At 36.5% G+C, this 18,182-nt stretch overlaps 1 protein-coding gene across 1 annotated transcript in view; it reads left to right on the top strand.

The window, feature by feature from the left end:
* TDRD3 (tudor domain containing 3) overlaps positions 1–18,182 on the top strand; it is a 172,922-nt gene that overhangs the window by 47,086 nt on the left and 107,654 nt on the right. Inside the window, 1 exon segment of the mRNA XM_043996878.1 lies at positions 9,818–9,978. Within this exon segment, the coding sequence (XP_043852813.1) occupies positions 9,818–9,978 (161 nt within the window).

Here is an 18,182-nt window from a genome sequence, read left to right on the forward strand (position 1 = left end):
TTTGTGAGAAGTGGAGGTGAATTTCGTGTGTGTTCTAGATAGAGAGAATTGTCAGCTGCATGTTGTGTGTGGGGGAAAAACAAGGCCATTTTGGCAAGACTGTAGCATCTAGGAAGGGGTATAGTGTATAAACAGGTTAAAAAAATAGTTTTGGCATAGATTATAGAGGGCTTTAAAAGCCAAACAGAGCAATTTTTATTTGATCTTAGAGGCAGTTGAGGGAACCTATGGAGTTTATTGTGTAAAGGATTGATGTGGTCAGATTTTACTCTGTCGGATCCACTCATTTTTCAGATATTATTATTTATTTTTTTGTGTGTGGGGGGCAATGAGAGTTAAGTGAGTTGCCCAGGGTCACACATCTAGTAATTGTCAAGTGTCTGAGGCTGGATTTGAACTCAGGTCCTCCTGAATCCAGGGCCGGTGCTTTATCCACTGCACCACCTAGCTGCCCCCAGACGTTATTTTTTATGAGTAAACTTAATATATATAAATATTAATTTGCAGAAAAGCTAGTTTGTCTTGTATTACCTAACTTCAAGTTATCAATAATGTTGATACGGGGCAGCTAGGTGGCGCAGTGGATAGAGCACCGGCCCTGGAGTCAGGAGTACCTGAGTTCAAAACCAGCCTCAGACACTTGACACTTACTAGCTGTGTGACCCTGGGCAAGTCACTTAACCCTCATTGCCCTACCAAACAAAAAAAAAAAAGAACAACTTTGAGTAAATTACTTATTTTGGGGGAAGCTAGATGGTGCAGTGGGTAAAGCACCGGCCCTGGATTCAGGAGTACCTGAGTTCAAATCCGGCCTCAGACACTTGACACTTACTAGCTGCGTGACCCTGGGCAAGTCACTTAATCCCAATTGCCTCACCAAAAAAAAAAATGTTGATACGTACATGTGTGTGTGTATAATAGGTTTTCTAGGGTGTGGGGTTTGTTTTTTTTGGCAAAAGCACATCAAGGTAAGTATTTTAAATGTTATATTCATTTTACAAATGAGGAAATTGAGGCTTGAAAAGTTGCCACTTAAATTTAGTCATTAAGTTGAGGAGTCATGACTCACACTAAGACTTCTGACTCTCCAAGTTCAGTTTTCTTCCTACTAAACTTCAGAGTTAAGGAAGTTTTGAGATAGGTATGTAGTTGGTACTCATTAAATATTTCTTCAACTGAATTATACAGAATTGGTTTATTTAATGTTGTTTCCTCATATGTAAGATGAGGGAATCGAACTTGGTGCTTTCTAACTAGGTCTCTTTTAGGTCTAAAATTCTCTGACTTCATGTATGAGACAGAAGAATTCTTTGGGAAGGTGTGATGGGTCTTAATTCTATAATAAATACATTCTAAAATCTTGGTTGATTTGGGAGAGAAGGTGGGCCAAATTTATTCCAGATGGTAATTGATAGTAGAAGAGAGGTCTCAGAGTTAAAGAGGTGTTATAACTTGTCAAGTATAATTCCTAGTCTTTGTAGTCCTTAAGACTAAGGGCTGGCCTCAGACATTTACTAGCTCTGTGACTCTGGGCAAATCACTTAACCCTGTTTGCCTCAATTCTTCATGTATAAAATGAGCTAGAGAAGGAAATGGCAAACCACTCCAGTATCTTTGCCAACAAAACTCCAAATGGGATCATAAAGAGTCAGACACAACTGAAAAGAATGGGACAACAATTAACTCACCATTCCACTTACCAAATAGCTCTTCCAAATCTTTTCATTCCTGCTTAAAACTCTATGCTTCTGGGGGCAGCTAGGTGGTGTAGTGGATAAAACACCAGCGCTGGATTCAGGAGTACCTGAGTTCAAATCTGGCCTCAGACACTTGACACTTAGCTATCTGTGTGACCCTGGGCAAGTCACTTAACCTTCATTGCCCTGCAAAAAATAAACAAACAAACAAAAAGACCCTCCATGCTTCTCCTACCCTCTCAGCTGAGAATCTTGTTGAGAGGTTCAAATGATCATATTTCACTGAAAAAATTGAAGCCTTTGGCCAAGAACTCCTTCTTGTCCTCTCCTCCTCAGCTCACATCACCTGGATGCTTATACCACTCCTCCTTCACTGCTACCTCACATGAAGAGAGCCTTTTCCTTGCTAAAGCTAAACCCTTGACACAAGTATCTCATTTTATCCTGTGATCTCCAGCAGATAGCCTCCTCTATCATCCCCATTCTCTTACTTATTTTTAGTCTTTCCTTGTGTAGGGACCAATTTTTAATTGGGGAGTGTTAGCTAGGTGTCTCGCTGCAATATTAGGACAAGAAAGGAGACCGACAGCCTCCTTCAAAACAGAGCAGGATTTATTTAACAAGAACGAACTTAAAAAAACACAAACAGGATCAGTAGGATTAAGGGAAAGGAAATAAAATGGGGAAAGGGAAATGATACAACCTGAACACCACCACTGCCCAGGAATCAGCTGAGAACACACAGCAGCATCCTGTCGCCTTCCAGCTTCAAGCTAGAATGGGGAAAAACCTCCCTTCTTCCCAGCAGACCGCAGGCTGACCACATACAGCCCCCAGCCAATTGGCTAGCCACTCTGACAGTCACATGACTGCCCTCACTGGGCTTCCAGTCGTTATAATTTTGCCAGGCCCATGTAGGCATTGGCGAGTGGTGATGACGTGAGGTGCCAGCGCCATGGCGAGGGCTACAACCAGTGGGTGGAGCATGGTGCTGTTTGCAGAGCCCTAGGCCAGTGCACGTACCCAGGTTTTTTTTTTTAAATTCTAGCCAAAAGATGGGGGTCATAAAAACCTCAACAATTAATTCTTTACATTTGCCTACTGGCTGTTTCACTACTGCCTACAAACATGTCCATATCTCCTCTGTCCTCAAAAAACTCACTTTATCCATCCATCCCTGCTTACTATCCCCTTGCCTTTTGTGCTGAACTCTTTGAGAAGGCTGTCTACAATCATTGCCTTCACTCCCTTTCCTCTCACTCTCTTCTTAACTCACTACAGTCAGTCTTCAGACCTCATCATTCAACTGAAACAACTTCAAAGTTTCTAATGATCTCTTAAATGCCAGATCTAATGGCCTTGTCTCAATCCTCATTCTTCTTTATCTCTCTGCTGCCTTTGACACTGATAATCATCCTCTTCTTCTTAATACTCTTATACCTAAATTATTGTTATACTTTTTTCTCATAGTTCCTGCTAACCTGTCTGACCACTCCTCAGTTTTCTTTCTGGAATTTCATATGGGTCATGCTCACCAAATGTGGTTGTTTCCCAAGATTGCTCTGAGTCCTCTTCTCTTCTCCTTCTGTGGTATTTCACTTAGTTATCTCATCAACTCTCATGGATTAAATTTATCACCTCCATGTTGGTGATTCTCATATCTACTTTTCCAGCCCTAATCTCTGCTGACCTCCAATCTTGCATCTCCAGTTGCCTATTAAGACATCTCAAACTGAGTGTTCTGTATACATTAAACTTAACTTGTCCAAAACTGAAGCCAGTATTTTTCTCCACAAACTTCTCCCCTTCCAAACTTCCCTGTTACTATTGAAGGTACCACCATCTTTCCAGTTACCCAGGCCTGCAACTTAGGTGTTATTCTCAGTTCCTCACTCTAATTAACCTTCCATATACAATCTATTGCCACAGCCTTTAGATTCTAACTTCATAACATTTCTCACATATGTCCCCTTCTCTTCCCTGATACTGCCACTGTCCTGGTGCAGGCCCTCATCACCTCATGCCTGGACTATTCCAGTAGACTGTTGTTTGTTCTCTTCCCAAACTAGTCTGTGTATACTCAGTTGTCAAGGTGATCTTTTGAAAGCTCAGAATAAACCATGTTGACCCCCTCCCCCCCCCCATCAGTATACTCCAGTGGCTTCCTTTAACTTCCAGTGTCAGATATAAAATCCTTTCTTTGCTGTTAGAAGGCCTTCATAACTTCTAGACCGTCTTCTAGTTTTCTCACACTTTGCCCTCCACCCCAGTTCTTCCCCATATACTCTATTTTTTTTCCTGGTGAGGCAGTTGGGGTTAAGTGACTTGCCCAGGGTCACACAGCTAGTAAGTGTTAAGTGTCTGAAGCCAGATGAACTCAGGTCCTTCTGAATCTAGGGCTGGTGCTCTATCTACTGCATCACCTAGGTGCCCCCCCCCCCGCCCCCGCCCCGCTCTATAGTCTTTTTTTTTTTTTTTTGGCGGGGCAATGGGGGTTAAATGACTTTCCCTGGGTCACACAGCTAGTAAGTGTCAAGTGTCTGAGGCTGGATTTGAACTCAGGTACTCCTGAATCCAGGGCCAGTGCTTTATCCGCTGTACCACCTGGCTGCCCCCTGCTCTATACTCTTTGATCCAGTGACACTGGCCTCCTTGCTGTTCCTTGAACAAGACACTGCATTTCCTGATTCTGGGTATTTTCACTGATTGTCTCTCATGTAGGGAATGTTCTCCCTCCTCCTTATCCCAACCTCCTGGCTTCCTTGGCTTTCTTCAACTCCCAGCTAAAATTCTACCTTCTTCAAGAATCCTTTTCCTTTATATCTTAATTTTAGTGCCTTCTCTATTTTAATTATTTCCAATTTATCCTGTATGTAACTTATTTGTTCATAGTTATTTGCACATTGTCTTCCTCTTTGAGAGTAGGGACTCCCTTTTGCTTTTCTTTGTATGTGCAACACTTAGCACAGTGCCTGGCACATTGTAGCCTTCTTTTAAAAATGATAAAAGTATTTTATTATTTCCCAGTTACATGTGAAGATAGTTTTCAACATTTGTTTTTATAAGATTTTGAGTTCCTTCCCTCCCTCCTCCCCAAGACAGAAAGCAATCTGATATAAGTTATATATGTATAATCACATTAAACCTATTCTGCATTAGTCCTGTTGTGAAAGAAGAATCATTACAAAAGGGAAAAACCTCAAAAAAGAAAAAAAATAAACCAAAAAAGGTAGAAACAGTATGGTTCAATCTACATTCAGATTCCACAGTTCTTTTTTCTGCACATGGAGAGTATTTTCCATCATGAGTCCTTTGGAATTGTCTTGAATCATTGTATTGCTGAGAAGAGCTAAATCTATCTCAGTTGATCATCACGCAATGTTGCTATTACTTTGTATAATGTTCTTCTGGTTCTGCTCACTTCACTTAGCATCAGTTTTTCTGAAATCTGCCTGCTCATCATTTCTTTTTTGTCTTTTTTTTCTTATTTTTTCGGGTCAATGGGGGTTAAGTGACTTGCCCAGGGTCACACAGCTGGTAAGTGTCAAGTGTCTGAGGCCGGATTTGAACTCAGGTACTCCTGAATCCAGGGCCGGTGCTTTATCCACTGTGCCACCTAGCCGCCCCCCTCATCATTTCTTATATCACAATAGTATTCCGTCGCATTTATATACCACAACTTGTTCAGCCATTCCCCAATTGATGTGCTAATTCTTTGCCACCACAAAGAAGGCTGCTATAAATATTTTTGTACATGTGGGTCCTTTTCCCTTTTTTATGATCTCTTTGGGACACAGACCTAGTAGTGGTATTAGTAGACTTTTTTTTGTTTTTTGTTTTTGTGGGTTAAGGGTTAAGGATTAAGTGACTTGCCCAGGGTCACACAGCTGGTGTCAAGTGTCTGAGGTCAGATTTGAACTCAGGTCCTCTTGAATCCAGAGCCGGTGCTTTATCCATTGTGCCACCTAGCTGTCCCTGTTACTAGACTTTTAATAAATGTTTACTGATTGACTCAATATTTTTTAGTTAGGTGGAGCTCACATCCTTAAAAAGCAGCCCATTTTATTGATGCATAGCTTTAATTTTTAGTAGATTTTTCCTTATGGAACAAAAATCCATAATAGTTTTATCCTAATTTCTTCCCTCTATAATCATACTGAAGAAATTTGTTCTCTCTTTCACATGATTCCCCTTCATATACTCAAAGACATCTATCATACTTCTTGTCTTCCCAACACCAGAGTTATAATTATTACATGAAAGTGTATTTGTATTTTTCTTTTCTAGACTACCAACATGAGAAACCACTTAAGGTGCTGAATCTTAAAAACTCAAAGTAAAGTTTCATATTTAAATATTATAAAAAGATCTCGTTAGATGGAAGATTAAGGAGAACATTTGAATATGATTATAAATATAGTAAAATACTTAAGACTGACAACTTATTCTGTATTATTTGTTTTATGAACTTTTAGAATTTTATTTGACAGGGATTCTTAGCCTTTTTGTTTCATGATACCTTTAGCAATCCAATAAAGCCTATAGACATTTTTTTCAGAATAACATTTTAAAATGCATAAAACAAAATAGGTGTTATTATAAAAGAAACCAGTTATATTGAAATAGTTACCAAATATTTTTTTAAAAGTTCATGTTAAGAATCCTTGTCTTAAAATATAAAAATCATGAATTCCTGCTGAAGAGCCACAAAGTACGTACTGAAAAGCCCAAAAGTCATGAAACCAAAATCTATTACTTAAAAAAATTACAAATCTAAAAGAGTTGAATATTCGGATGGGATTGTTTTCATAGCAATAATTCTCTTCAACCGAGGTAAACAGTGTTACTTGTTTAAAAAAAAAAGTTTTTATCTGAAAGTATTTTATGACCAAAAGATAATGTGAAGAGATTTGGGAATTTAGGTAGCTTAATAACAAATCCTCACAGTAAAGGTACTTCGTCTATTTGTATAAGACTTGTGGTCCTTCACTGCTAATTTGGACCTCATTTCATAGATAGCTTGTGCTCAAAGCATGAGCATTACCAGTATCAACCACAAGATGGCTTTGCTTCCTTAAAATTAAAAATTAGAACACTTTCTCTAAACGCATTTTTATGAATTTGTTTAAAGAAGACACAAAAAATTGTTATATAGAGAAGGCTGTGTGAATTTAAGTTACCACATAATTCCCATTTCTTTATTCCTTGTATTAAATAGCATCATTGCTCTAGTTTTCATTTTAATGAAATGTTGAACACATTTTCGGTGAAATATATTATTGAGCATTAAAAACTTGTAGCTACCAATTAGTTTAATTACCAATAATTATTGTCATTAGTAGCATTTATGTGTAGTTTTAAACATAGTTCCTTGTACATTGTAGATGCTCAATATTTTGTTAATTGAAATTTAAAAACTAATTTTCACAAAGTAACTTATAGGTTTTTAATCAAAGGGAATATTAAGGAACTAATGCTTTTTTTAAAATAGCATTTTACCATTGACAAAGCACCTTCTATACATTTTCTTATTTGGTTCTCTAAAGCAGTCCTGTGATGTGTAATAGGTATTATTGTCTCTGTTTGAAAGATATGGAAACTTTGGCCTCTGACCACACAGTTATTAAGTAAAAAAAGCAGAATCAGAAAAGTTTGGCATATATGAAGAGAGATGGTAAAAATATCTTGAAAAATATGACTCATTTTAGAGAAATGAAAGAGGCCAAAAGCTTCTATACTACTTACTAGGCTAATTTCTGTATACCATGAATATTTTTTACCAGAGTCAGAAGACACTGAATAGTGTTATTACAAATAAAGACTATGATTTAACAGAAAGGGAATGACTGTTTATTAGTGTGGCAGTCATAAACATCAGTTAATTTCTGTTCATTAGCACCATTGAATAGTTAAAACAAAAGGCAAAATAAATTTTACATTAGGAGAAAGATAAGAAGATACTGTGAAGAGAGATTCTTTTTAGAAGGTGAAGTTAGATAGCTAGTCCATCGATATGTGATATGCCATAGATACTGCAGAGGAATAGGTCTTGCATTGAAAAGAAAAAGATGAGAGTGGATCAGATTGTATTTAGGAAATTATTCAGTGTTTTGTAAATATTAGTTTTCCCTTCCCAGTTATGTTGTAAGCTTCTTGACGACAGCAATAATGTTTCCTACACTTTCTGCTTATAATTCTTAGCACAACCTTGCACCTGTATTAAATGCTTTGTAAAAACTTGTTGATTGATTTTATTCTTTTTTGTTTTGTTTTTTGTTTTTGTTTTTAGTGAGGCAGTTGGGGTTAAGTGACTTGCCCAGGGTCACACAGCTAGTAAGTGTTAAGTGTCTGAGGCCGGATTTGAACTCAGGTACTCCTGATTCCAGGGCTGGTGCTCTGTCCACTGTGCCAGATTTTGTTCTTTTGTGATGGATATTGCAGGAGAGGAGGGTTCTGTTTTATAAAACGGAAACCTTCAGGGGGATCCTAGGAACAAAACTTATGTGTTTTCAACCTCCTGACTACTCACCTCTGCTATCCCTCCCAAAAGGACAGAAAAATGATTAGGAAATAAAAGCTTCTTGCAGGTTCAGAGGAGCTTGTAAAAGTTCAAACAGATGGATATACCTAGGTGAAGTTGTAACAGTAGAAATAAAAAGTAAGAGATGACTATTTTAATTATCATCTTCAAGTTAGTTTTAATTAACATTACTAATGAAAGCAAAATGTCATTCAATCTTGAGAAATATAGTAGGAACTGAAATGGTTTATTTTAGAATCATGACAGCAGTGCTTTATTATATATTATATTTATATGAATATTATATTATACATGAATAAAATAACTTATGCTATGACTATGCACATACAAATAAAAAATAAGTATAAAAACAGAAAATGGGATCAGAGGACAGTCTTGAAGTTTGTTGAGTATTGCCTCCATCAAATACTCAGCTGTCACTTCAGCTAATTACATTTTTGCCTTTATATGGCAATGCCCATTTCAATAAAGCCTGGATAAGAAAATTTAAAAGGTGGCCAGAACAAATTTCCCATGTATAGCTTTCTTCTGTTCTTCAAACTAGCAAACCATTTAGAGGTAATTTATGGTGCTAAAATTATAGTTTCAAAAACCTGATTTTTTTTTCATTTTAAGTAAAAAATTAGATGCTATATAAAATGACTTATTTTCTTCTCTCATTGGATATCTTCTTTAACCCTGAATTGGTAGCTAAATAGACATTTCCTTGGAGACAGAATATGACTGTATAGTGAGGAAGTCAATCTGTTAAACTTTGGGATATACTCACCTAGGGGAACTTTAAAAAAATGAGTTAATTATTTCACATTGTTTTTGTTATTTGTTGAAATGCTAAATTAATTTATGATACACAGGAGTAAAAGGGGTACTTTCTTTTGAGAGGATCCTTCTTGTTTGGGATAACATTTTTCCCCCCAGAGATATAAGACAAATTTTGCCGTCATTTCCCAGATACATTATGCTATTTCATAAATGCTTAATTAGAAAACCAATTAATACATTAACTTTATTTTATTTTTTTGGTTTGGTAGACATGGATGGCCTATGAGAAAGTACATTTCTTCCTGTCTCCAACTCAAGAAATGCAAGTCTAAATTTAAAAATATTTATGAATACTACATATATGAATATACTATTGCTCAGATGAATTGAACTTGGGAAAGTTGGAATTCTTAGCTAATGGAGAATAGTATTCTTTGGTTTTACCAGAAGAGGGTGCGTTCATATCTTTGTTCAGTTTCACATAATAATAAGTATCAGAAGTAAAAAATTTGCAGTAAAGAATTCTAAAATCTTCTATTAATACCCTTTCACCAGACACCATAACTCTCTTCCCAAAGAGAGACTCGTGTATGCTTGAGAAAGAGACTTGTTTTTTAAAAACACCTTTTCCAAGAAGAATTTCTCTTAAAATGTGGAGCTACCAAAGTAAAACTGATGTTTCTTGTCTAATATCAGATTTATCTCTATTTAATGAATTGAATTTAAACAGTGATACTCAAAAATGTCACCAAAGGAAAAAAAAATCACTAAAAATGAGAATAGCAAGTTATTTAAAAGTAATTCTTTGTCTTTACAGATCGAAGGCCCATGTGTTCTACAGATTCAAAAAATCCGCAATGTTGCTGCTCCAAAGGATAATGAAGAATCTCAAGTTGCACCAAGGATGCTGCGCTTGCAGATGACTGATGGCCATATAAGTTGCACAGCAGTAGAATTTAATTATATGTCAAAAATAAGGTGAATGACACATTTCTAAATTTGTGTTTTGGGTTTTTAAAATTGATGTTTGATTTCTGGAATTTGAAGGATTTTCGATTACACAGAAGCCTTATGCCTATATATCATGAATCTTTAAGAAAAGATTGGAATTATATCCAAAAGATTGGAAATAATATCACAGACAAACCTGAAATTGATAATACCTTAAGAGACAGGAAAATATTGGTTACTTATCTGTTGTTTCTAAATTTGCTGTCTGTAGTTAGAATCTTGACTTGGTAGAGAAGCATTATGTGCAAAATGGGCTGCTCTTTAGGAATTTTAGAAGATATTTGCTTAAACTTAGAGAATGAGCTTTTGAAAAAATGAAGTGCTTTTACTCCCTTCAGAAGAAATTTGTATTTGTGGCAGTACAACCAAATTTTAGGTGCCCCTGTATGAAAACACTTTTATGTTCAAGAATTCTGAAATTCTGTTATCCAATCATAATCTATCTCATCTCTCAGAAATCAAGGGTTGTCCTTGTATGTGATTCAGGTGGGGTGGAGGAGTAGCTCATGAGAGAAGAAAGAGTAGGTTGAGGAACTGAATATGAATAGTTGGGTCTTTGAGGAAGAATTGATATGCGTGCTGAAATCCCTTAGATGACGACAGGAGTTGAGAGAAATATTGTAAGCCAGGTATCAAACCCATTGAAGAAGGAAGGGGAGTTACTTGTAAGTCTGTAGACAAGAGCTACTAAGATTTTGATCGGGTGATACATATAAGTAACATGAACTTCAAAGGAAGAAAGGTTACTCATGGAGGAAAGGGGAGAACATGGAAGTGGTCATTTGGAATTAGGACTATTTCAGCTCCCCTGTCCTGACCTGTGAGCCAAAGGGTGTTAGTGAAGGTACAGTCAGCACTGGAAAAGGTGACCCACAGTCTTGTCAGCAGGGGAAAGCCAGATTTCGGTAAGCTCTAGTAGATGGAAGGAGTGGTGGAGGAATAGATTTGATATGAAGGGAAATTTATTGCCTATGGAACAGGCATTGCAAAAGGTACAGTAGACGGGCTGGGCGGAGTTAGGAAGAAGCTTTGGGGTGGGCGGGTTGAAGGGATGGGAATGAGGAATTGCGTGATAGGGGTGTGTGGAATGAAGTTCAGAGTCACTGAGATGTGGCGGCTATGATCAGGTGTGAGAATGTTCAGTTCTGAGTGAAGGTCACTCCTGTAGGACAAGCACAGCAGGAGAGACCTGAAGTTGAAGGAAGGGTTGCTTTCCTTTGCACTAAAAGTTCTCCATATCTCACTTGGGATAGTGTGCTGGCAGCAGGAGGTGGGAAATGCCTTATGCTGATACAGATGTAAGTGGTTGCTTTGAGGTATGTGGAAGAGAGCCAGCCTGTCCCCTCAGCCTGTAACCTTTCCTCAGGCGACATGCTAGGCCCATCTGGAGAGGGAAAGAAGAGAGTATCAGAGGTCTGAGGTGTGAGGTCTTGTCGCCTGACAAGCCTGGCTGTGAGGTAGCAGCAGAGAGTTGGACGTAGGGATCTTTTTACTCTGTTTATCTCTAACGTGCTCTGGTTCCATGTACCTAGGGTGCTCTTCAGGATTCAAAAAACTCTTTTGATCCAAGCACATTTTCATAGGTAATAATATAATTAGACTCTGACATGTGAGATTCTAAAGTCATTATAAACTCATAGACCATTTTTCTTTTTCCCTTTTTCAGTCTTCTTAGCTAGAGGCATCCAACCAAGCCAGCTTGGAACTGAGCTATGTACTACAGAGTACAGGGAAGATAGCTGCTTCATGAGCATGTATTTCCTTTGGTCAACCCTGTGACCCATCTTTGTAGAGTTCACTTATGTTTCCCACCTTATTCTTTGGTGTGTAATTGTCCTTTAAGTGATACTGATGAGTAATACCTTAGGCCCCTGACCAAGTGCCCTTTGCACTCCTCAATAAGACAGGGGTGTCACTTTTATCTCTAGGAAGAAAAAGCTCTTTAAAAAGGTTTCCTAATACCTCAGAGCTTAATTTTTTTTTCTTTCCTTACAGATTATCATCCCTACCATATAATTATGCTCAGGGTCTGAAAGTTTCTCTCTTATCTTTTTTCTCCCCTCTTCCTTTTTATTAAGACCCACAGAATCCTAATTAAAGAATATGAGATTGGAAAGGGATCTGCAAGTTGTCTAGTTAAATCTATCTGGTTCAACCTATACCTGAACATGAGTTTCTTCTATAGCATCCCCAACAAGTCTCTGCTTGAAGACTGCAAAGTGATGGGATACTCTCCACATTCTGGAGGAGCCTGTTTCACTTTTGGACAGATCTCATTGTTAGAAAATTTGTTCCTACATTAAGCCTAACTGCCCTTGGAACTTCCACCCATTACGCTTATTTCTTTCCCTTTGCAATAAGTAGAATGAATTTTAATCCTCCTCCTCCTCCATGAGACCACTTTAAATATTTTCTCTAAGTCTTCACTTCTTTGCACTGTATAACTCTAGTTCCTTCATTTTACTTTTGTCTTATTTTAGAGGGAGCAGGTGACTTGGGATAGAGTAGACTTGGAGTCTGGAAGACTTGAGTTCCAATTTGGTCTTGGACACCTACTGGCTGTGGGACCTTGGGCAAATCATTTAACTGTCCTCCTCAGTTTCCCCATCTATAAAATGGAGACAATAATAACACCTACCTCTGGGGATTGTTGTGAGGATCAGATGAGATAATTAATATTTGTAAAGCACTTTTCAAGCCTGAAAGCCCTATGTAAATGCTAAATTACTCTTACCCTTATTTTTCTTGTTGTTATTGTTATTAAATTTTTTTTTAAATCTAGACTTCATCCACTAAGTTAGCTATCTGTCTTAGATGTCACTTGCAAGTTTGATAAACAAGCCACCTGTGCCCTAATTCAAGTCTTTGATTGAACTAAGACTCTTAGAATACTGTACAGGAGACAAGTTGTCATCTAACCGTTTTTTGACTGCTTTTTGGGTCCAACCATTCATCCAATTCTTCTGATTCCAACTAATATCACCTACCCTATATCTTTTCATCTTTTCAATAATAATAGCATGAGAAACTTTTACCAAATGCTTCACTAAAATATAGGTAAACTCTAATTAGTGTTCTTTTGATCTACCAGTTGACATGTTAATATTCCTTTCATTTGAATTTCTAATGTGGGAATTTAGTCCACCAATGCAGATTTCAATTTCTTTATGACTTAGTAAATGAGCCTTAGGGAGTTGCCTGAAGCTCACAGATGTTAAATATTTGGTCAAGGTCTCACAGCTATTAAGAGTTAGAGGTAGGTTTTGAACCCAGGTCTTTCTGATTCCAAGTCCAGTATTCTAATAACCCACTGCTGGTTCAGCCGTTTTAGGAACCTGATCAAAAAAAGAAATAAAGTTCATTTAACCCGACTTATTCTTGATGAAATCATGCTGGCTTTTTTTCTGGTGAAATCTTCCTTTTCTATATAGTTGCTAACCATATCTCCAGTTCCAGAGTTTTGTAAGAGGTCAAGCCCAATGTTCTGTGATTGGCAGACCCTGTTCTCTGACTTTTTTTTTTTTTTAATTAGCACATTTTTCTTTTCTTTCCTGGATTATATATATTCTTCTCCAAGATCTCTAGTAGATCTCTGATACTGACTATCACTTACATCTGCCACTTTGGTTTTTACTTTTGTTTTTGTTTTTATTCTTGGTTTTTTCTCTCACTACTTTAGGAGTTCATTTGAGATTCTAGTCTTGGATTCATTATGGGAAGCTAAGTGTTCTCATACCATCACCCTACTTATCTTGGTTATCTCTTTCTTTTTAGCCATAATTGTTCAGTCCTTTCTAGTTCAAATTTTCTCTTTGGCAGAGAAAACAATCAGAATAAGAATGAGGCATCTCTTCTTTGCTTTGTTAGGTGTCATTGTCCTGTTTACTCTAGTTGTTGGTCTTGTCCCTTTACTGATCTTCCTCTTTTCTTCAGGTTGGATAAAAACCATTATGTTTAACTTGCCTCAGCTCACTGTCAATTTCAGCACTCTTGTCATTATTCTTGTAGGATTATACTATGTTCTTTATTCATCATATATAGCTTGTTCCTACTTCCATTTTCTGTGCATGTCTTTTAAATATCCAAGTGATTTTATTAATTCCCTTTGTATTACTATGAATATCTTTAGACAACTCTTCTTTTTTCTTAATTAGGGTTGTTTTTCTTTATTTCTTCAGAATTTCATTCTTGAGAGCATCATTGAGCTGATACTGTAGAATTTTAGACCATGGGTCTCCAGCCATTTTTCCTTTGAAATTCTTACATCATCTATTTCCTAGATTATTTATATGGGCGTTAGCATATACTGCCTTGTATTTTAGTTAGTTAGGCATGCCTTATTTCCTATGATCCTGGGCAAGTCACACCCAATCTGAAAATTTGGAACAATTTTCATTAATTGCTGCTAATTATGGTGAGCAAATCTTTTCATAGTTCTGTACTCTGTGGACCCAATAAAAAGCCATTAGAACAGGTTTTTTGCTGAATATAAAGAGTACCTTTCTCTTCCAACTGTTTGAACCCTCTAAGTTAAAATTACAAAACTTTTCTCTCTATTCATTGTTTGGATAATCTGTATTGATGTAAACGCCCATGTTAAGCTTAGCTTTAGGGATTTGGGGTGGTTTTAGATTTTTTTAGCAGCCTATCTTTTATGTTGTTGTTGTTGTTGTTGTTGTTTTTAGTGAGACAATTGGGGTTAAGTGACTTGCCCAGGGTCACACAGCTAGTAAGTATTAAGTGTCTGATGCCAGATTTGAACTCAGGTACTCCTGACTCCAGGGCCGGTGCTCTATCCACTGTGGCCACCTAGCCGCCCTAGCAGCCTATCTTTTAATTAAGCAGATGAATATATACACACATGTATGTATGTGTGTATTTTTGTACATAAGTATGTATGTATATGTTTATGTTTATCCATTCCAGAGGACAATTTGTAATTATGCTAAAAAAATCCATACTTTTCAAACTAGAGATATCACAGCTAGGCATACCTAAAGGAATTAAGTGTTTAAAAAAAAAAGTCCCTTATACACTAAAATATTTATAGAAGCACTCTTGGTTTTTGTGAAGAGCTAGAAACAAAGGCAATGCCTGTTGATTGATAATGAATGTAAATTGAGTATTATCCCCCCATAAGAAACAATGGACATGAAAAATACTGCAAAACACGGGAAGAACTATGTGAACTAATGCAAAATAAAATAAACAACTAGGAAAATTGTGCACAATAATTGCAGCATAAATTGCAAGGAAAACTGTGCATAATGATTGCAGTATAAATGGAAAGTAAATACCATCAACAAAAACCAAAACTAAATACTCTGAATTTATGATGACTATGCTTAGCCCCCCCAAAAAGATAGTGAAAATATATCTCCTTCCTTTCTTTGTAGAGGTAGGAGTCTATAGATTTGGAACACTGTGTAATGTTAGACTTGGATGGTGTGTTGGTTAGTTTTGCTGAACTTTTTTATTTCTTTTTTTATTCTTAGTTACAGGGGATAACTCTGGGAGGGAGAGAAGGGAGAAATATATTGGGAATTGAAGGTAATGTAAAAACCAAAGGTATCAATAAAATAAAATTTAAAAAAGCAAACACCTTTCCAGATCTTTTCTACTTTTTAGCTCTTAGTTGCCTTTGTTTCAGCTTCGTTCTTTTTTCCCCCCAATCTCAATAGTATTTTATTTTTTCCAGTTACATGTAAAGATAGTTTTCAACATTTGTTTTTATAAGATTTTGAATTCCAAATTGTTCTCCCTTCCTCCCTTCCTTTCCCCCTTCCCCCAAACAGAAAGCAATCTGAAAAAAGGTTATATATGTATAATCACATTAAACATATTTCCACATAAGTCATGTTGTGAAAGAATAATCAGAACAATAGGGAAAAATCAGCTTTATTCTTTAAATCCTTTCAGGATAACATTCATCCTCTTCCTTTCTTTTTTAAGAGTTCATGTGGTCTGCTATATAGTATTTCTTATGAAAGTTGGCTTGTTCCCTACAAATTACCTTTAAGAATGACCTGTATGTGTTTGTATGTTATTTTAATAAATATTTTTATAGATGAGAAAGTAGGTATATATTGGTTGATGTTCTCTTGTGATTAGTTGAGTCTCTTGCCAACCTTTTTTCCAACGAGTGTTTTTTTCTACATCAGGTTTTCCTTTTCAGTCAGGTATTTGCTAAGTCACTTTTTAGTAACAGTGTCTTTTTTTGTTTTTTTGCAATTAATTTATGTCAGATGATCTTCTGAATGACTTTTGGGGAGGCAGTGTGGTATAATTTCAAAATGTTGTTCAAATATTTAACTGTATTTCATTTGTGTTTCCAAGGAAGCTTGATGTAGTGAATTGAGAGCTGGTGTCAGAATCATAAAGACATGGATCTTTCTAAGTTATACCTGTGACACATAGTGGTTGTGTGGCTCTGGCCAATTCAGTTAACCTGTCAATACCCTAAACAACTCTTTTAAGACCATAGGTATCTGCAAAGAAGATACCAAGATGCATTGATGGAAGCAGTTTCTCACTTGGAGATACCTATATGCATGAAATAATAGACCTAGTATTTTTTTTTCTTTTGTAAAAAAGGTCTTTATAAAATTGTCATAGTTAATGTTGTTTTTTATATTTATATTGAATTTTTGTATATCATTTTCTATGTAATTTTTCTTTATTAATAACTCATTTAAACATAAAATTTAAGTTTTAATGCTATACCATTTAAAAAAATTGTACTGTCTTTTAGTTTTATAGTAAATGTGATCTTTTGATCTCCAACTAATCACTGACATGACATTGCAGAGACAGCTGATTTAAGAATGATGGCTGCATAAATGAGTCTATTATTTTTTTATTAGCCTCATATTTTACTGAGAAAATAGAGACCATTTAACTATGAGTTCCTTTTGGTGCTTTCTGTACATCTCAAAAAATCCTTACCCATCTTTCCTCATTCTTTCTTCCTTTCCTCTTGTCTTTGATGAAGATATGATCCTTCTTCTCACCAGTGCTAATCCTTCTGTAGGTAGCTTTGATCCCATCCCCTGCTGTATTCTCCTGTGGAGAAACTTCACAATTATCCTTTTTTTTTCCCTCTGACCTTTAATCTTTTCTTAATCTACTGTCCCTGTTCCCTACAAACACATCCTTGTCTCTCTGCTCCTGAAAAATCCCTTATGAGATTTTACCATACCCCCAAACTTATCATCCTACATTTTTTTTTTAGCAAAACTCCTATAGGAAAAAGGTATCTATACCTATTGCCTTTACTTCCTCTCCCCGCACACATTTTTTTTTAAAACTCTTTGCAGTCTGTCTTTGCTCTTCACCACTGAATTTATTCACCTTTCTGCGAAATTACCAATTATCTTTCAGTTATCAAACCTGCTGTCCTTTATCAAATGCTCATTCCTCTCAGTTTTTCCAGTTGGATACTATTTAGCCAGTCATGTGAAATTCAAATAGAAATGGAGTACTACTAACGTTTTGTAGTTATTGTGCATATTATTTTTTTGGCTCTGCTTACTTCACTCTGTAACAATATAGATCTTTCCATGCTTTTCTGTATTCATCACCCACATCATTTCTTATAGAATAGTCATATTCCATTAAATTCAAGTGCCACAACTTGCCACATATTTCAGTGAAAACATTGAGGCCATTTGATGAGTTCTCTGTTTTCTCTCTTCCTCATCTTATGTCACTCATATGTGACTATATCTTGAAGGTTACTGGCAAAGGGAGAACTCTGGAAGTTGGTACAGACTGGAGCCTGGTGATAGATTATAATCTCTGTTGTCTCAGAATTATATTAGTTGGGTTTGTAAAGACCCATCATCTAGTCAAGATGATGTAAGATGATGATTTTTTTCACCCACGGCACTGAATGAAATTCATCTACTAAGACAGTTTGTGCTCTATATCACAGAAATACCCATACCAATATCATGTATCTGTTGAAGCTGAAGGCATGTTAAGTAATAATAGCTAGCAATTATATAACTCTAAGGTTGGCTTTATTATCTCATTTCCAAGGCAAACTGTTCTCATCATCCCTACTCTTTCACTTATCTTCAGTCTCAATCTACTATTTACTACTTTCTACAAAAATGCCCATATCTTCTCATCCTTAACCCTTTTTTGAACCATCCAGCTTTCCCACCACC

This window comes from Dromiciops gliroides, chromosome 3 (genome assembly GCF_019393635.1).
Source record: "Dromiciops gliroides isolate mDroGli1 chromosome 3, mDroGli1.pri, whole genome shotgun sequence".
Taxonomy (NCBI): Eukaryota; Metazoa; Chordata; class Mammalia; order Microbiotheria; family Microbiotheriidae; genus Dromiciops; species Dromiciops gliroides.